This window comes from Oryctolagus cuniculus, chromosome 13 (genome assembly GCF_051225735.1).
Source record: "Oryctolagus cuniculus isolate XC-2025 breed Fujian yellow rabbit chromosome 13, ASM5122573v1, whole genome shotgun sequence".
In the NCBI taxonomy this organism is placed as follows: domain Eukaryota; kingdom Metazoa; phylum Chordata; class Mammalia; order Lagomorpha; family Leporidae; genus Oryctolagus; species Oryctolagus cuniculus.
Window position 1 is genome coordinate 94,686,775 of NC_142879.1, and position 20,471 is coordinate 94,707,245.

Here is a 20,471-nt window from a genome sequence, read left to right on the forward strand (position 1 = left end):
TGTCATGTGCCAGTCACTGTGGCTCTGGGGATGTGGCAGGAAGGGGCCCAGGGACCAACAGCGGGACGCTGTACGGAGCCGTAGGGGACACCTGGGTTTGCATCGGGCAGCAGCAGGATGTGCCTCAACAAGGCTGCGTGGTGTAGCTCTTGTCCTCCCCATAGGAGGCTGCTACAAGCCACAGAGGTGAGGCAAGTGCCAAACAGACAGCAAAGCAGGCGGCAGGCAAGGAAGCGGGCAGAGGAGGCAGCAGAGTGTTAGTCTCTGGATGGAACAGCTGCTCATTTCTTGGCATCTGAGAGTGGGTGGAGAGAGCCAGTCGGGCTGGAAAGTTTAAGAGCAAGGGGCCGATCCTCCTTCCACAGGTGGGGCCGGGGAGGGGCCGCTGAGAGAAGCACAGGGCTGTAAAGACATCAAATGACTAGCATCACCCGGATGCAGAGTGGGGTAACCTACAGGCAGGTGCCATGCAGCCCGAAACACAGCATGCAGCGATGCAGCGACATTACCCGCCTGGGACCTGCTCAGCTGGGAGCCCTGGCATCCGCTGCCCTTTTGGAGGGAGCTGCTTGTCATGGCCCCTGGCAAGTCTCACACATCCAACATCATGGATCAGCAAGACTCCCCCGATGGACTGCTTTGGGATCCCAGGGCGAGAAAGTGGCTCTGATGACAAAAAGGCAAGATGTTCTCCAGCACGGGACAGAGGTTTGAGTGATCTGCCCAGGGTGTTAACCGAGTTAGTAGCAGGATGCAAGTCCACTCACCCACCACTCCTAAGTCCAAGCAGCTCCAGACACCGCAAGGTGGTGGTGTAAAATATATAGGGGCAAAACCCACACATATGTAGTCTTCTATTTGTCCCACTTAATGCACACATCAGTACATCTGGCTGCAGAAATACAAGAGTATTAACATTTGAACGCAGAGTGCGACTCTTGCCTCCCCGGGAGGGTTATGCAATAAATGACCAGTTCGCTGTATGGCTTTTCTGCAACCTTAGCCATGCTGAGCTCTAGAGCCGCTGTGGCCTGAGGATTCTGGACAGTGGGGTCATGGACCTGCTACAGGTTAGTTCACAGAGAAGACAGGAGGAAGGGGAGACAGGTCAGCCAGCACTGGGTGACGGAAGTGTGAGTAGCCTCTCCCGTGTGCCCACCACCTCCGCCTCTGCTCAGCATGCGGTATCGTAGGGGCTCTGCCTTTCAGGCTTTATCTATAACCTTATGGCAAAGGACTCCATTCAGAAGGCAAGTCTGCTTTGGAAGCACGAAAGAGATGCCTGAGGACGCTCACTGGCCACCGCCTGCACTACGCAATGGGCTCGTCAGCACTTTCTGCTATCGTTTGCAAATGCTCTCCATGGGAGCAGGCGAGAAAAGCCTCAGAGATGAGCATTCCGTGAGAGCCACTGGGCCTGAGGGGTACGAGGAGGAGCAGGTGGCGGGCAGAGCGGGTGTGAGAGCCTTGACCCCATTCTGAAAACTCTGAGGACGGCTGAATTGCTGCAAACACTTTACACCTTCCATTCCTCATCCCTCCCTCCCCCTTACCTTCCTTCAATAGCCAAAAACCAAGAGGGAATGTTGGGACCAGGCCCTTGCACAGGAAAGCATAGAGCTCTAAAGACAATGCACAGTCCTGCTACCGTGGAGGGCCGGCAGAGCAGCAGTGACTTGCCCTGCCTTGCACTCCGGGTGTGGAGATTTTCAAACGCCACCAAGACACCCTAGACATTTGGAGCTGCCCACACCAAGAACAGACTGGCCGGAGTTTGGAGAGACTTAAGCAGAGTTTCCCATTTCTTTGTGATCCTAAAATTCGAAGCTATCAGTAGGGCTTGTGGTCAGGCTGCCTTCTCGGCATTCGACGGCTCGCTTTGCGTGTTCTTTAGACCAGAACAAAGGATTGTGCCAGCGTTAAGGAACACAAGGTTAAGTCCAATGGAAACAGCTGTAACGTGCGGATTTCCTAAAATAGCCGCTTTGACGTATTCTGTTCACTCTTCTCCATCCAAAAGCCCCACTACTAACCATTACCAGGCAGACATCCCAAGGAGTGCGCGTCTGTAAGCTACGCATCAATGCTGGTGGAGAACCAGTGAGGACAGTGACTACACATCCAGACTTGAAGATCGCTGGATTAAATACAACCAGCTCAGTGTGTCTCGACCGCCACCAGGCTGGCATTCTAAACCTGGCAATTCCTGATGGTGTGGACCGCCCTGCACGTGTGCGAAGTCGGGCAGCAGCTCTGAGCACCCCCAGTCCCAGTTCTGACCATCACGCTGTCCCTGGGGAGCAACATCATCCCCGATTGAGAACCACCACATTCTCTGAACAACAGGGAACCAGTTGGTGTCGCGAGGTAGCCCTGGATTGTAAATCCAAATGACATGCCATCCAGGGCCAAGCAGGGAGCCAAGCCATCAGCCACGAGGTAACCTGTGTGGGGAAGCGGCTTTGAGCTATTGAGATCCTAGGTGATCCAACGCCAACTTGCGGCAGGTTCTCAGCCTGAGGGTCTCATGACCAGCAGCAGGAGAGACCCCGAGGGACCTGGGTCCAGTCACCTCACATCCCTACCAGGCCACCTGCTCCTTTTGTAATGGCCAGTTTAGCCTCGAGCAGACCCGAATCCAAACCTACAAAACAGAAGTCAGCTTCATTTTGGCCTTAATAGACAGAACTCTGGAAGAAACTGATGCCATGTCCCCATGTTGGTCTTTTGGCCTCCACGGCACCCAGAACGACTATCAGCCATGTTCACATCCCTCACCTGGCTCCTGAGTGGTCACAGCATTCACTGAGGGTATCCTGCCCAGCCTGGCTCCACTCACCCGTGTGAAGATGACAGCCACGACCCCAGATGGCCCCAGAAACTGAACACTGGGGAACACACACACCCACTTACCATGTATGGCTCTGCCTGAAGCCATCAGCAACCATACACTACCTGCTCATTCTTTTCCTTTTGCAAACATTACCATGGATTAACCCAGCTTTCAGGAACCCGAATGAAGAACATGCTAAATTTAAAAAAATCATACACGAAGTCACCAAACCCTTCCGCAGCAAGATGAATAGATAATAACTTGGGATTTTTTTTTTGCCCATTTATATTTTGGTTTTCAATTTTTACAACACATGCATTGCCTATTAAGATTTGCCAAACAACATCTACAAAAAAGTTCTTTATAGCAGAAGAGCCTGTGATGAAGAAAAGGGGAATCTTTCCTTCACGCCTGAAAGCGCATATCACATATCTACAGGAGATCAAAGCCAACCCTGACCAGTACTTACAGGAAGGTCCCCACTGCCCACCAGCGACAGCTTCCGAATCCCTCACCCATCCCCGCTCAGGTTTGTTCCAGTTAGGTAATACTTAGGAAAAAAGCAACACAACAAAAAGAAGCTCCAGTTGCTTTTACTGCACGCTTGGCTTACGCACACTCAAAATCTCGCTAAATCAAAGTAAAAAAGCAATGACAGAAGTGATGAGATCCATTCTGTAATACACATTTATCTCTGCATCCACAATCTGATGATCAATCAAGAGCCCGAACCGGTCCCATAAGCAGCACAAGCAGCAACAGCAGTCCCCAGGGAAGGACAAGCGATGCCCAAGCAAGAGGTTAGTGAGGGCAGGTAAGGACGCTAAATATCGCTTCCAGCACCAGCGGGCACAGCCAACACTAGGCTGGTTTTCTTTTACTGAAGAAACTGCAGAAAGTTTAAGGAGTTTGCACGCAAGAAGTAAGTGCTAAGCATTACTTACCATTTGAATTTTTAAAGCTTTGTGTTTTTTTATTTACCAGTACTAGAAATAAGTTGGAAGCCAAGGGTTCAAGAAAAAAAAAAAAGCTTAGAAAAATATGCATAAGAACTAGGTCTCAAAAGCAAAACAAGAACTTGAGAATCACTGAAAAAAAAAATGGATTCTAATTTTTTTTTAAAAATTAAATGCCTTGTTTCTGACACCAAGTGTGATTCATAAACACGGTCAGAAGAATGAATTTCTATGTTCTATGATTGCCTTTTGGCAAAAAAATTCCAGTAGCATTACTATTTTAGATGCAATTTAACATACCCCTCTTTACTAAGGGGAACATGATGTTAACGGTCACAAGCAAACGTGTAAGAAATGCAAATAGTCCACTTAGGCCAATGGAGAAAATGGCAGAGCATTTTGTTCAATTTTTGCCCTTAGACATCATGGCTAGGGCCTCTGGATCCAGGATTTATCATAGCCTGGAAGCAAATCTGGCTCGACAAGAATAAATAAATCAAAAATTAAAAAACTAATTTTAATGACTGTCCCAACCACAAAATACCACGATCTAGTCCCACGTGAGCTACTGGTGTCCACTCTCAGTAAGTCCTGGCATCACCCCAGCAGTGCCCCAAGGAAAAGGGGTGATAAGAGCTTGGGGAACTAGATCAAAGACTTTTCAGGTCCTAAAGGACCTTTATGCTTTTCTGGAAAAAAAAAATAAATAATGACAGTCTCATTCAGAACACTGGCATGGCGGCCGGGAAAAGGCCGCTTCTAGCACACTGGTAGATAAAGGGGCCGGGCCCTGAGGGTTAGCGGCAGCCGCGCCTGCTTTGCTGAGCGCCCAGGCACTTACGTCGGTGATCGTGTTCAGAGCTGTGTCTGCCCCAATGCTGAAATCAGAACCTGGGACATTGTTGGAGACAGTAGCAGGAACCATAACCATGGGGACACAGAACTCCTCGTGCTTCTCCCGGGCAGCAGACAGCTCTAGGAGTCCCAGGTAGGCCTGTTGGACAAGTGTGTGCAATGGTGGGGGCTGGGAAGGGACAGGGAGGGGGCCAAGGGACAGCACTAGGAGTAGAAGCACAAGAGGGGGCCTCGGGGACAGCCACTTCTACCACAGCACACAAGGTATGCAAGGGGACACCACGGAACCACTAAAAAAATCAACATAGAGATGCATTAAGACCACAGACAAGGGCAAACAGTTTTTTTAAGCAGAAAGGAGGAAACAGGACATTATCTTCCAGAAGCAAGACTAAATCCCTTATTTGTAAAACTGATTAAAGTTCTTACATTTTTCTTTAAAGTGAATTGCAAATTATGGGGAAGATCCTCATTAGATAGAAAACCAAAGGCTAGAGTCCCATAGGTAATTTTTTAAAAATCCAGCCACATAAGTACTGTCCTCTCTAAAAAGCCAATGGATTTGAAACTCAAGAGATACACATGTCTCTGTTAGACTTTAAATACGGCAGGACTCACAGAACAGCTGCAGCCCAGTGAAGGACTCGAGTTTTCACCTGATTAAGTCACTTTTGGAATGGGGTGAACGTTACAATAGGCTTAGCGTTCTTCTGCATTAGAATTACCCATTGGCACCACCAGCACCTGGGAAATCGTTAACCCCAGTTTGTGAAGGCTGAGCAACGAGTACTGTGCGTTGTGAAGCCAACACAGAGGACACGCATCCCTGCAAAACTGACGAGCAGGCTAACAGAGGAAAATTAACATACCTCAAATCCACCAATAATCAATATGGCGTTGATATTATGGGTACGTATCTGGGTGGCGATCTCCTCTAAGTACTTTCCAGGCAGAATACTAAAAGGAGTTCAACCAAGAGAGGGCATCAGACACAGTCCAGCTTCCTACTTCCCGTGACACCTCCCACTGTTGCTGGTGAGCACCTTAGAAACTCTGCCCCAGGACCCCCTCCCAGTAGCGAACAGCGGGGTGCTTCCTTCCCACCATCCTGGTTGGCAGACAAGCAGCTTGGGTAGCCATATGCTAGCAGAAGGCGGCAGGAATGGCCAGGAATCTTATCACAAAAGACAGTATTTCAAAAAGCAAATGGGAAGGATCATTTCAGCTAAGAGTTCCACCTAAAAAAAATTTGACTGCCTCAGTTGGAAAACAAACAAACCAACCTGGAATAGCTTGCAATTACCACAGTAATTGTCTAAATGGAAATTTCCAGGTTCCAAATATCCTGTGAATAGATTATTCTCATACTAAAGCACATCCACTCACACTTGTGGTCCCTCTCTTGTGTTATAACGGATTGCAAAGGATGCCATTAACAACTGCACCACAGGCAAATGATATCTGGCTATGCTCTGACACAAGATCCTGGCAAAAACCCACTCCAAGTGCTTTCATGCTTTGCAGAGAAAATAAAGTAGCTGAGGCTGGCGCTGTGGCATAGCGGGTAAAGCCGCCGCCTACAGGGCCAGCATCCCATACGGATGACTGGAGCAACAGTGTCCACAAGCTCCCTCTCTCTCCAAGCCCTGAGACTCATCCCCAGCTCCCCAAACAGGTTCAGATTCCTGGAGCAGGAACAGGTCACTGACCCAATGCCTCTTCCTTCTGGAGTTCCTTTACAAGAAATCAGAACGGGGCAGCAACACCCAGCCATTCCTTTCCAGAATGCCTTCCTTGTTCTGTAAGAGCAGGGCAGGGAGTGGACGTTGGGAAAATTACCGTTTTGTCCCGAGAATGGATCCTCCCTGGCCGGTCCAACCGCCAACATCTCCCCAGCGAATTTCTTTGATCTAATGTGCAAACACAGAATGAAACAGCTAGTAAAAAAGACAAAGGAATTAGAGATATTTAAAAATAGCTCAGTTTCTGTAGCTTCAATAGGCTGCATTTCCATGAAAGTTTGTGCCGTCTAATGAGCCTGTTCTCATAGTGATGTCAGGGAGTGAAGGCATGAAGGGAACTTCGAAGGTTAAGCAACAGATGAGGAATACCATGGAATGACCTTCTTACTGCCCATGGGGAACCTCTGCACTTCAGCCCCCAGCCACACATACTAGAGGAATCCTTTAGCTGTCCAAATTCGGTCGCTGGGAGATAACAGAGGATTAACATGATGGTTTATAAATTAAAAAAAGATGAAAATTAAACTTCTTAAAAACTGGAAAACAGATGAGGGGTGAAGCCCATTAAGCTTACTCATATAGAGAATTCGGGGTGGAAGGGGCATTTGGTGCAACGGTTAAGACGCCGCATCCAGTATCAGAGTCCCTTGGTCCAGTTTCCTGCTAATGCACGGCCTGGGAGGCAGCAGATGATGGTTCAAATAGTTGAAGCCCTGCTTTCCAACCCACGTGGGAGACCTGCACTGAATTCATGGCTCCTGGCCTCAGCCTGGCCCAGCCCCTGCTGTTGCAGGCATTTGAGGAGTGAACCATTGGGTGGGAGATCTCTCTGCCTTTCAAATAAATTAACTAAAAAGAGGATTCTGTGGTAGATGAAGCATGAACCACAGAAGGAAGAACTCCAGCTCCTCCGGCTTCCAATCATGCAATCCCAGGTAAATTAACTTGTTGGATCCACTCCCTTATCATGGTAAGGTCTTTAGGTAAATTCCATTTGGCAAAAAAATGTATCATTTCACATCAAAAGGAGATTTTGCAAGCATGTCAGTGTGTCTTGTGTGCATATATATGTGTACATATCTGTACACATGCATGCATGCATGTGATCCAACATAATACAGCTGAAAGAACTCAGCATGGAAAGACCGAGCCCTAGTGATCAGTTTGAAGCCACTATTTCTTTGTAAAACCCAAGAATGGCTTGAGACCAAGGAACCTTCCAAAGGCTGCACAAGGAAAGAAACAACGCTGACTCAGGATGGAAAGGCTCCTGGCGCCCTCAGCAGCTGAGACTTGGGCGGATGCAGGGAGCTCAGATCTTACCCTAGGCTGTGCCCCAGCTTGGATGAAAACAAAGTGTTTTCTGTGTGATCCCCAGGGCTTCTGTAAAGTCCTTGCAAACCACCTCATGCTCTCCTCTCTCCGCTCTTAGCAGTGAACTTGAGGGTGCAGTCTTTGGACCTCCCTTGAACTAGCCCAGACAATTCCACAGTTTTCAACAGCTTTACCTTGGAGGCCTCCCAAACCCACATCTTCAGCCCCTTGAAGATTCTCTAACACAATATGCACCAGTCCTCCAGACAACCCCCTCAGAGCACCTCCAACCCTCAGGTTGCCTTCAGACTGCCTCTCATGTCTCCCCCATTTCCATGAACCCCGACTCCAGCATGGCATGGGCTCAGGCCATGCTTCCTCACTTCACCTCGGCATATATTTTGCGAGCCTCTACTGCTGGCCCTGCCTTCAAAAGACATCCAGGCCCATGAAGCCTTCCTCACTATCTCCACAGCTGCTGGATATGACCTGTGCCACTGGCGCCTCTTATCTTGGTTTTTGCAAAGACTCCCGCTGGTCTCCCTGCTTCCTGCCTCTGCCTTTGATAAGCCCCGGAGGGAGCCTGTAAGAAGCACGCTAGGATGTGCCACTCACTGCCCTGCTCAGAACCCTCCACCTACTCAACATGAATGCCAGTCTCCTTACAGCTCTACCGAGGACCTGGGGCCCTTCTTATCCTTTCATCCCCATCCTCCTACCTCCCTGTCCCTCCCGTACCCCTGGGACATTGGTGACACCCACCTCAGGGCCCTTGCACCCTCCTTGCCTCTGCCTGGAACCAAGATCCACAGGAGCATTCACTCACCTGCAGGACTCCTCACAGCACTGTGGGATCTGGGCACAGACCCCCAGGGCATTCTTATCCCCTCCTTGGTGTGGCTCCCACTTTAATAGCTAGGTGCTCGCCTGGTCTATCCTTACTTATTATCATCTCCCTCTTGGAGATCTGAACTCCACAGGGATCTGAAGAGGGAGCCTGCCTGCCTGCTCTGCCCACTCATCTAATTCCAAAGCGTAAGAAATTAAACATCTGGGGCCCGTGCTGTGGCACAGTAGGTAAAGCCACCGTCTGTAGTGCCAGCATCCCATGTGGGCAACGGTTCAAGTCTCAGCTGCTCTACTTCTGATCCAGCTCTCTGTTATGGCTTGGGAAAGCAGTACAAGACGGCCCAAATGCTTGGGTCCGTGTACCCATGTGGGAAACCTGGAAGAAGCTCCTGGCTCCTGGCTTCAGATTGGCACAGCTCTGGCCATTGCAGCCAATTGGGGAGTGAACCATCGGATAGAAGACCCCTTTCTCTCTCTCTCTCTCTCTCTCTCTCTGCCTCCCCTCTCTCTGTGTAACTCTGCCTTTCAAATAAATAAATAAATCTTAAAAAAAGAAAGAAATTAAATATCTGTTGCTAACACCAACCAGCACGGCATCCGATTAAATGGACAGGATCTGCAGCTTCACCTATCCGCTTAAAATCCTCTATTGTAGGGACTGGGTCAGGTTAGTAAACGTCTCTGTGCCGTGGTTTTCTCCGAAGACACAAGGTGGGTGGTGGCTGATAATTGATTTAGTGTGCGGTTTCAGTGGGTTTACTCCTTGTGACTCCTGTAGAAGGAGTGCACAGTAGGCACTCGGGAGTTAACTATGTTATTGAGATTTACATTTGAGCGAGGGCTAACATATGCCAGGTGCCACACACTTTTCCCACAGGGCCCCAGTAGACTTAGCCTACGAGGAGACTCTCATCACACCGCCTTCCCTGGTGCCTCTGGAGAAAACATGAGTATCTGTTATACCTTGGGCTTACTTCGAAAGCCTGCAATATAATTTAGGATGGAATTCTAAAGGAGAATAAACAATCCCTGATCCTCTCAGGGGTGGGTGGGGGACTCCCTTCTGCCAATGGCCATTCGGATATCATTCGCAGACCATACAAAATTATCGGCTTAGAAATTAGCCTTCTGGGGCCGGCGCTGTGGCTCAGCGGGTTAAAACTCCAACCTGCAGCGCTGGCATCCCACATGAGTGCCAGTTCAAGTCCTGGCTGTTCTACTTCCAATCCAGCTCCCTGCTAATGTGCCTAAGAAAAGCAGCTGAGGATGACCCAAGTGTTTGGGCCCCTGAACCCAAACACATGGGAAACCCAGAAGAAGCTGCTAGCTCCTGGCTTCATACTTGCCCAGCTCTGGCCATTGCAGCCATTTAGGGAATGAACCAGCAGATAGAAGATTTCTTTCTCTCTCTCCCTCTCTCTCTGTAACTCTGCCTTTCAAATAAATTAATTAATTAAAAAAAAATTAGCCTGCTGGAGTAGATTTATTCAATTTCAAGTCCAACCCGCAGTTGCCTTGGCAGGTTCCACTCTTCCTGCAACAAACAATCATTACAGTCAGGATATCACAGAACCCTGGATCGTAAGCACTGGAAGGTATGGGGCAGCTAACTTCTGCTGTAAAATGATCATCCAATTCGGGGCGTGTGACTGATTGGGACCTCCTGGGAGACTCACCTGGCCTTTGGCAAAGCCGTCAAAGCCATCGTAGACTGCAAACATCTTGTGACCATCAGCGATCCCCACTCGCACAGCCGAGCGCACAGCTGCGTTCATCCCAGCGGCGGGCGCCCCTACATTGATGACAGCCACGTTGCAATTACTCTGGAAGGCAAGAGAAGGCAGGCACAGGGTCACTGGGCTTGCGTAAGCCCCCCATTTGTTGCACACTGCGCAAGCGGCCCACACCATGGTAGACCAGATGTAGCTAAAACTCATTCCATGTTGGGATACTGGCCAGGATGAAACAGCCATTCAGAGAGATCAAGGGTTAAGCTTCCAGGGCCCGCACTGGAGCTGGGGCCTGCACCGATGAGGGCAGGAGGGCCCTGAGGCCATAGAAGGACCTACCTTTTGGATCTTATCATCTGGAAGCTTGATGGCAAGTCGCTTATAAGTGTTCAGGTTGTTCTCAAAGCTCCTAGAAGAAGAAGGTATCATTGGAGCCACGGTTACAATTCTGGATACAGACAGGGTTACTCTTCCAGGGCAAGGGTCACAGAACTATTTCCCCGAGACAGGGGTTCTGCTCAACATGGGGGAAGAAAGAAGCCCTAACCCCAGGATTTCACCACATCCTGCCAAGCCCCCAGCGGGAACGCCGGTGCAAGCTCTACTTCATTCTAGTTCTGAAAGGGGCTAAGGAAAAAAACAGTGATTCTGTGCACCTCCGAATTTTTTTTAAAACACTGGCCATGTATCACCATGCCCCTTAATCATATCAGGTTCTGAGCAACCTCCACCCTTCCCAAAAGGAAAAAAATAAATCCAATGCCAACCAGAGAAAACAACTGCCTTACTTCTTACTTCGTGAATTTTCACATGGAGACAGAGTAAGCCCAACCTCTCAGCACACGCTGTATGTATGGCTAGGCCTGAGGAACACATCTTCCTAACACAATAGAGCTTTCTTTAAAACAACTCACCTCCCTCTGAGTTGAACAGCGTCTTTAAATCTTCTCTCATCCATTGCCTTTTGTACCTCCTGAGTCTTCAAGAAAAAATAATGAAAGGCAGAAGGAATGTGTCACTAATATGCTCGTGGGTGGAAGACAGGTGGGAGGCAAGGCTAGCTCAATCCTTCCACTGCTGGTTCCCACCCAGATAGCCCTGGTGGGTCACAGTCCACCCTGGAGGCAGGCAGACCTGGGGCTGGTGGATTTAGATCACCGACCGCCAGCAAAGTCTGGGGAGGATAAAACAGAACATGTGACTGTAGCACCTGTGTGTGACCACAGCAGGTTGAGAGGCCTGAAGAGGCCAGGGCCATCCAAGGACACTGAGCTGGCAAACCCCAGTTAACTTGAGGATCTTGGGCACATTCCTGATCTTGTCAATTTCCTCCACTGCAAGATAAGAAAAATCCCTACCTCTGGTGCTGTCTCTGGTTTTTAAATACATGTCAGCCTCTGAGGACGACACCAGAAAGTAAGCAGTTGCTTAATGAATGGCTCAGTGTGGCTTTAAATAAGAAAACCTTGACACAGTGGTTTGCAGATCAGTCAAGTTCCATCTACTACTTCTGTCTAGACAATTAGAGACACTGGAGCGAGAAATGGGCTCAAAGTAAGTGCACTGCACATAGCTAAATGCTGTGGTCCTTTCAAGCCTACCCCCTCACACAGTTTCAGTCACCTCCAGTCTCCTGACCCTTAGGATACAAACCACCACAAACAAACACACAGACATACCAACCACACCTCCTCACACTTTGATTCCTATAGGCTTTTGGAAATTAATGTTTCCTTTTTTTTTTCTTTTAAAGATTTATTTATTTATTTGAGAGGCAGAGCTACAGAGAGGTCTTTCATCCATTGGTTCACTCTGCAAATGGCAGCAATGGCCAGAGCTGGACCGATCCAAAGCCAGGAGCTTTATCCGGGTCTCCCATGCAGGTGCAGGGGCCCAAGCACTAAGGCCATCTTCCTTCCACTGCTTTTCCAGGCCATTAGCAGGAAGCTGGATTGCAAGTGGAGCATCCGGGATTCGAACCAGAGTCCAAGTGGGATGCTGGCTCCCCAAGTGGAGGCTTAGCCTAATACTCCACAGCGCCAGCCCCAGAAATTTGTTTCTAAGGTTACCTTCAACAAGCTCCTTGCCTTACTTAGTCACTTCTCTGTATATGTTATTAAAGGCTTACTATAATTCAGGCTCATTGGAAAGACCAGACAAAATACAAGTCATGAATAAACTTTGAAAAACAAAAGAGAAAAGTCATTTCTACTGAAACTAACACCTCATCTACTAAATGACTCATTAGAAAATTAAAACTCATCTTTCCTTCGTCCATTTGCAGGCACTCTTGTGGCCCAGAGGGTGGGAACATCTCAGGACGCCAGGGCAAGCAGCTAGCCAACACCCTATCACAGGTTTTCATGTCCTCGGGGACGGGAGGACAGGAAGAGGCTGACACTGCAGAAATCTAGCCGCGTCACACCTTCCAGCTGTGAAAGGCTGAGACAGTGTCCTGCACTTTTTTTTTCCCCTGCGGCATCTGGGGTCCGGGAAGGGACCACTTGGGTCCACTGAGTGTTGACAGAGACGCTCGACAATCCCCAGTGTACACTCGTTCCTCATACACTCAACTACAACAGGAGGTCCCCGCCACATGGAGAGTAACCAAGAAAACAAGGACGGCTTTAGCCTGTCGGGCGAAGACAGGGAGCCTGTTGCTTCCACCACCCACGGGGCAGCCCAGCCCAGCCTCACAAAGGCCGTGGGACCCACTGTTCACCAAACCACCGGCCCACCAGAGAGCCCGAGGTAGCCGCATGGCCTTCCAGGTGGCAGGTGCATGTGTGTGCCCCGCTCCCCGGGGCCCCAGGCTCACCATCTGCACACACTCCACCAGGGGCAGACGCACGGCGTGGTTCCCACTCAGCGACACGACACAGGCCGGGGTCTCAGGGGTGGCCTCCAGCAGGGCGAGGACCGCCTCCACGCCCATGCGACTGGCCTGGTAATGATGTTCAGGATGGTGAGAGGCAGCCCACTATCCTCCAGACGGGGGCTCTCCCACCACCTGCCCACAGCTACTGGAGACTACCCTGGGGCCCAGTTCCTGCTCGCTTTGTCTGTTGTCCTGAAAGGGCTGGTGAGCCTTCCGTCTTACTGCTAAGCCCACCTCTCCTCAATAATGAGATGGCAATTCTGAGAACTGGCAAGACGAGGAAGGAGGGGGAGGGTCAGAGACACACGAAGAGAGGAGATACTGAGGACAGAGGGTCTGGACTCGGGATTCCTGCTGTCCCCTTGGGCTCCTGCCTTCCTGCCCCCGGGGTCTGTTCTCCTAGTGTCCACACCCTCCCCCTCCCTGGAGATACTAACTTCCTGCGCAGGGAGGGGGGTCTCCCACCTCTCAGGGGACCTCACCCTGAGAAATCATTTTATGCTATCAAGTCTCAAAGGGGTCTTTCAAATCAGGACGTGGGCCACCGGTATCTTCAGGGTTGAGCCTGACAGTCAGGCTTGAAACTGGTTCCTTTGAATTTCTGGAAATGTCTGGCACCTTCCATCCTCACTTACCAGAATCCTGTCAAACGCCGAAGGGGTCCCTCCTCTTTGCACGTGTCCGAGAATGGTCACTCGGGTGTCGTACCCCAGCTGTGTCACGACAAGCTACGGGCAAAGAGGTCCATTAGGAGACACAGCACAGCGACATAGGCATTGCAACTCAGATCTGGTGAACAGGTAGTGAGCACAGAAAAAAAAAAAAAAAAAGACATCTCTACTCTACTCTTTACTTAGGCCAAGACGGAAAAAAAAAATCATTTCTGAATTTTGCTTCCACAAGGAACATTTAACAACCAATAGCAGAAAATATGTATTCCGTGGTTTTCTGAAAACGCTGCCTGAATAGCTCATATTTAACATTATTTATATCTTGTCAAAATGTAAACATTCTCATTGAGAGCCACTCTAAATTTGTACAGCTCTCACTTGAATACCATGACCCAGTAAAACCCTCTGTCCTGGGCCGTGAGAACGCTAGCCTGGGACTCGGCAGGCCACCCGACTTCCAGAAATCAGTTTATTCCTTGTGAAAGCCAAGTTTGCTGCTTGGAGTTGGTCTACATGGATCCCATGGTCCCTTCCTAGTCCCCATGGTCCATGATTTAATCTCCACTTAGTCCAGGTTTTACTGACGGCTTGTTGTCAACGTTGGCAGGTATCTCTCCCAAGGACCTGCCAGTCATTTAATACCCAGCTGCAGCACTGATACTAGAACCAGTAAGAGGCCGATTCTGCACCTTTATCAACCCTGAAGACGCCACTTTGCAAAGCCAGCTCAGTCACGGCTGTTACCCTGACCTACAGCTTGGGCCAGAGTTGGTTTCCTGCCTAGGGTTTCATTGTGTGATGTGCCCATTTACCTCCATCATCTTCACTAAGTGTCAGAGTCCCATCAAGACGGCAAGTGTCGGTGGGAGCAAGCCCCAGGGCTACACGCTTGCCACGGTCTGTCCTTTGCAGGGCAGCGAGGAGGCACGGACTGAAGCCCGTATTTTCTGAGCATGCGCTCAGCTGATACCTGGGTTACAAGGAGGGCTGGGACTAGGAGGACAGTCCCGTTTCTAGGGACAAGCCTAGGCCAGCTGTCATCAGTCCTCCCTATCCTCAGAGTGGTCAACATCTCTGGGCTGGAACCCCCTATCTCAGAGGCCAGGCTTGGCCTCTCTCGCCATCTCCCCTCTGTTTCCGCTGGGGGAGTCGCAGAGCCCCTGGGAATGGGGCAAGAGAGAACACAGGAAACACTGGCTCTCTGGAGACCCGGGGCTGGATGTATTCCGTGCCATGAAAGTTATAGGTCATGATGAAAATACTGTTAAGTATCGGAGGTAAACAACAACAACAACAACAACAAAAAGTTTAATATAACGCAGTGTTCTAAACCAAAACCCTGGCATCGTGCTGACAGCTCCTGTCGCCAGGCAGGTGCCAGAGTCAAGGTGAGAAATCGCACACGCTTACCTCCTTGATTTTCTCAGAGGTGATGGGCCTGTTTAGGGTGTCAATTGCTCCTTCAGCCACAATGATAATATTCAGCCTTTTTTTCTGGGCCCGGTTCTTAGGAAATAGAAAATAAAAATGCTCAAACCGATAATCTTTTGTTTATCATCACAAGAAAACCGTGAACTCTGTCCCGATTAAACCGGCATCTTTCCAGGCAGCAATCTGCACCTCATCTCTTTCATAAGAACTGCTTGTGAAGAAGCAAAAAGGTGCTCTGGAGAGACAGGCAGAGAAGGGGCTGGGGTGGGCACCGGCATGAAGGCAGAGGTTGCTAGAGCAAAGCATGGGAGAGACTTGACCATCTGGTAGCCAAGGCAACGCTACAGTGACAGAGAGGGGCAGGGTGCTGATTGGCTGATTGACAGGAATCCCCCTATCGTGAGAGGTTGGACTCGGCCATTCTGGAGTCTCCTACAAGCCTCACTTTCTGTCTCCTTCGAATCTGGAGCTTCCTCCTTCCTCCCTGTAACACAGCCTCCACCCCAAACTACTCATTGTACAAGGCCAAGAACTCTCCACCATTACAATGCGATCATATTGCACTGGGGCACAGGAAGCAGACAGGTGGGACACAGAAATGAACCGTGCCGTGTAAATGACGCTACACTCTTATTCCACGTGTTATTAAAAGAAAAGGCAGAAAAAATGGAGAGGAGGCAAATAATGAGAACTCTTAGGATACTAATAATGCTTTGTTCTTAATTTGGGTGTTGGTTATGAGTGACCAAAAAAACTCACTGATCTGTACATGTGTGTACATTTCATGGTAGGTACACTGCATTTCAATAAAATGTTAAAAAAAAAAAGAGAGAGAGACAGAGAAAGAAACGGAAGCAGGAGAGGACGTAAGAGCCCAGACACAGAGTTTCGGGTAGTCACATTGACCCTTGGACAGGGGGAGGGCATTTGAACACTTGTGGCTGCTATGACTACACTGTACTTAAACTCACAGTGCTCATGTGAACTTAGCCAAAGTTCCAAAAGGAACAGAGCAGTCTCTGATGAGGATGTACTCATTCTCAGTGCGTAATGAGAACGCTTTCTAGGAAGTTCCAAGTTAAAGACCCTCCCAGAGAAGAGGTTTGGGGTAGCGGTCAAGGACCCAGAGCTGACAGTGCCTGGAGCTGCCCTCTTCAGAAGCAGGTTGTCCTAACAAGCTCACATTGGCTCAGCATCAGGGGTCACAGACACATCATTTTAATGTCACCATTTGACAGATAATAAATGTAATTCACTTTGAAGAATTTGCAAGTCAGAAATAGTTTTTCTTTCTTTCTTTCTTTCTTTTTTTTTTTTTTTTTTTTTTGGAGAGGCAGAGTTAGACAGTGAGAGAGAGAGACAGAGAGAAAGGTCTTCCTTTTGCCGTTGGTTCACCCCCCAAAATGGCCGCTACGGCTGGCGTGCTGCGCCAGTCCAAAGCCAGGACCCAGGTGCTTCCTCCAGGTCTCCCAAGCGGGTGCAGGGCCCAGGGACTTGGGCCATCCTCCACTGCACTCCTGGGCCACCACAGAGAGCTGGAATGGAAGAGGAGCAACCGGGACAGAATCCGATACCCCGTCCGGGACTAGAACCGGGGGTGCCGGCGCCGCAGGCGGAGGATCAGCCTAGTGAGCCACGGTGCTACCCAGAAATAATTTCTTAAAAATACAAAGACAGGGGCCGGCGCCGCGGCTCACTAGGCTAATCCTCCGCCTAGCGGCGCCGGCACACCGGGTTCTAGTCCCGGTCGGGGCGCCGGATTCTGTCCCGGTTGCCCCTCTTCCAGGCCAGCCCTCTGCTGTGGCCAGGGAGTGCAGTGGAGGATGGCCCAGGTGCTTGGGCCCTGCACCCCATGGGAGACCAGGAGGGGCACCTGGCTCCTGGCTCCTGCCATCGGATCAGCGCGGTGCGCCGGCCGCAGCGCGCCGGCCGCGGCGGCCATTGGAGGGTGGACCAGCGGCAGAGGAAGACCTTTCTCTCTGTCTCTCTCTCTCACTGTCCACTCTGCCTGTCAAAAAAAAAAAAACCAAACAAACAAACAAACAAACAAAAAAAATACAAAGACAGGAGTAAAGAGTGGCTGTTTCGGCACTGTTTGGAAGCAAATGTGAAAGGGAAATATCCATAAATATTGGCTGCCCAAAGAGTGATGCTTCATTCATTAACTGCAGTATGCCGAAGGTCATCCATATAGGCTGACATGGGAAGAAAACCTGTCTGTATAGTTTGAGCAACTACTTGTTCTTTACTTGGATTAACTAATTCATTCATTGAGTCTTCAGACACATACACACACACACACATACACACACACACACACACTAAGGAGTAGGACATAGGAAGGTAATTTTATTTAACTAAAGTCATCAGGGTAATAACAGAGTTGAGGTTTAGTCCTAGGAATTCTGATGCTTAGAGAGTTCTATTAAATATAATACCAAAATACACATTTAGGGGGATCTTGCAAGATATTTCAGGGCCAGTGCAATGGCGTAGTGGGTAAAGCCTGCAGTGCCAGCATCCCAGCTGGTTCGAATCCTGATTGCTCTACTTCCAACCCAGCTCTCTGCTATGGCCTGGGAAATAGGAAATGGCCCAAGCCCTTGAGCCCCTCACCCTCCTAGGAGACCAGGAAGTTGTTCCTGGTTCCTGGCTCCAGACTGGCCCAACTCTGGCCGTTGCGGCCATTTGGGGAGTGAATCGGGGATGGAAGACCTCGCTCTCTCTCTCTGCCTCTGCCTCTCTCTAATGCTGCCTTTTAAATAAATAGATAAATCATTTTTTTAAAAAAACTGGAGGCCAGGCCAGCGCCATGGCTCAATAGGCTAATGCTCCGCCTGCGGTGCCGGCACCCCAGGTTCTAGTCCCGGTCGGGGCGCCGGATTCTATCCCGGTTGCCCCTCTTCCAGTCCAGCTCTCTGCTGTGGCCCGGGAGTGCAGTGGAGGATGGCCCAAGTCCTTGGGCCCTGCACCCACATGGGACACCAGGAAAAGAACCTGGCTCCTGGCTTCGGATCAGCACGGTGCGCCGGCTGCAGCGCGCCGCGCCGGCTGCAGCAGCCATTGGAGGGTGAACCAACAGAATAGGAAGACCTTTCTCCCTGTCTCTCTCTCTCACTGTCCACTCTGCCTGTCAAAAAAAGAAAAGAAAAAACTGGAGGCCAGTGCTGTGGCGCAGCAGGTTAACACCCTGGCCTGAAGTGCCAGCATCCCATATGGGTGTCGGTTCAAGACCTGGCTGCTCCACTTCACATCCAGCTCTCTGCTATGGCCTGGGAAAGCAGTAGTAGACGGCCCAAGTCCTTGGGCCCCTGCACCCGTGTGGGAGACCTGGAAGAAGCTCCTGGCTCCTGGCTTCGGATCAGCGCAGCTCCAGCCATTGCAGCCAATTGGGGAGTGAACCAGCGGATGGGAGACCTCGCTCTCTCTCTCTCTCTCTCCCTGCCTGTCCTCTTTCTGTGTTACTCTGACTTTCAAATAAATAAATAAACATCTAAAAAAAAAACTGGAAAAATTCTTGCAGCACTACACTAATGACCAATAAAAATAAATGGCAAACATAGCAATATCAAGTGTTTCTACACACTGGTTAGTGGAAATCATCAGTCCTAACTCTATCTAATGTTCTGATTCTTGTCATGATCGATGGTGCCATATATAAAGTCTGGAACCCAAGGAAATTTGCAGATATAACTATACAGTTTAAAAAAAAAAGGGGGGGGGGTTGCCAGCACTGTGGCGCAGTGGGTTAACACCCTGGTCTGAAGCGCTGGCATCCCATATGGGCACCAGTTCGAGACCCGGCTGCTGTACTTCTGATCTAGCTCTCTGCTATGGCCTGGGAAAGCAGTGGAAGATGGCCCAAGTGCTTGGGCCCCTGCATCCGCGTGGGAGACCAGAAGAAGCTGCTGGCTCCTGGCTTTGGATCAGCACAGCTCCGGACATTGCGGCCAATTAATTAGGGAGTGAACCATCGGATGGAAGACCTCTCTCGCTCTCGCTCTCTCTCTCTCTCTTTCTCTGCCTCTCCTCTCTCTGTGTAACTCTGACTTCCAAATAAATAATCTTAAAAAAAAAAGGAACCTATGGATTAAAATCAGCAGCTAAAAGCCAAATGACTCCCAAGGCCCCAGCCGTACTGCAGTCAGTCTTTCTGTCTGCCATGCACCAAGAGTGAGTGCCAGCTTGTTTCTGCACCTCTGCAGGGCTGCCAGTGGGCCCACAGCCATGAGGACGTCTTCAATGACAATGTCATTGCAGGCCAGGGCAGGGACCCCATCAGGGAGGGCAGAGGACAGGAAGGGACTGGTCATAGCCCCTCGGGGGTAGAAATCTCTGAGGTGATGGCCAGTGTGGTGCTAACCAAGCAGATATTCCTCATGGCCACCCAGAAATGACAGGGCAGAGTTGGGTGCAGCGGGTTAAGACTCTGCTTACAAGGCCAACATCGCATACCAAAGCACCGATTCTAGTCCTGGCAGCTCCATCCCCAATCTAACTCCCTGCTGACGTGTCTGGGAAGGCAGTAGTGGAAAATGGCCCAAGGACGTGGGTCTTTGCTGTCCACGTGGGAGAGCCAGATAGTGTTCTGGGCTCCTGGCTTTAGCCTGTCTCAGCACTGGCTATTGCGACCATTTAGGCATTGAACCAGTGGATGGAAGACTCTCTCTGTGTCTCGCCTTTGCTGTCACTCTGCCTTTCAAAAAACAAATTTTTTTAATGGATGTCAACCCTCATCTCATGGAACAGTTACATATAAGCTGTTATAGCTGAGGTAGCTATAGCTATAACTCAGGAGCTGAGAACACTGTTCATGTTGCCTGAGTAAGAATAAGGATTAGGGATCTCATTGCTTGGGTGGTAATGCGTGACTCTGGGCATCCACCATAATTACTGGTTTAGTGGAATAAGAACTTGAACTTCAAAAGCACGCACCACTTCTCCAAGCTAAGGTACAGCTTCCAATCATTTCTCACACAGACTTTTATGAGAGCAAATCCTATTAGGTAGGTTGTTTGGAGCCTTTTATGCGAATCTGTTACCTTGGAGGTAATAGCAATATTTTATTGCATACCTGATCTTCATTAGGGGAATTTTGTTGAAAACTAAAATTAATCTGTTCCCTTGTGCTTATACAAGTTACCTAGAGAAGTGTGTCAGGATTGCTATTAAAATAAGGGAATGAAAATGAACTGAAACTAAGCATTATCTT

At 49.6% G+C, this 20,471-nt stretch overlaps 1 protein-coding gene across 5 annotated transcripts in view; it reads right to left on the minus strand.

Annotated features, from left to right (window-relative positions):
* Positions 1-20,471, minus strand: part of PFKP (phosphofructokinase, platelet) — a 68,920-nt gene that overhangs the window by 11,383 nt on the left and 37,066 nt on the right. For 4 of the 5 annotated variants that reach the window (XM_051832425.3, XM_089311239.1, XM_089311240.1 and 1 more), the window contains 9 exon segments: positions 15,239-15,334; positions 13,793-13,885; positions 13,098-13,223; positions 11,194-11,258; positions 10,619-10,688; positions 10,226-10,372; positions 6,484-6,554; positions 5,514-5,601; positions 4,631-4,783 (listed from right to left, as the gene is read on the minus strand). In XM_051832425.3, the coding sequence (XP_051688385.1) occupies positions 4,631-4,783; positions 5,514-5,601; positions 6,484-6,554; positions 10,226-10,372; positions 10,619-10,688; positions 11,194-11,258; positions 13,098-13,223; positions 13,793-13,885; positions 15,239-15,334 (909 nt within the window). 5 annotated transcript variants of the gene reach the window in all.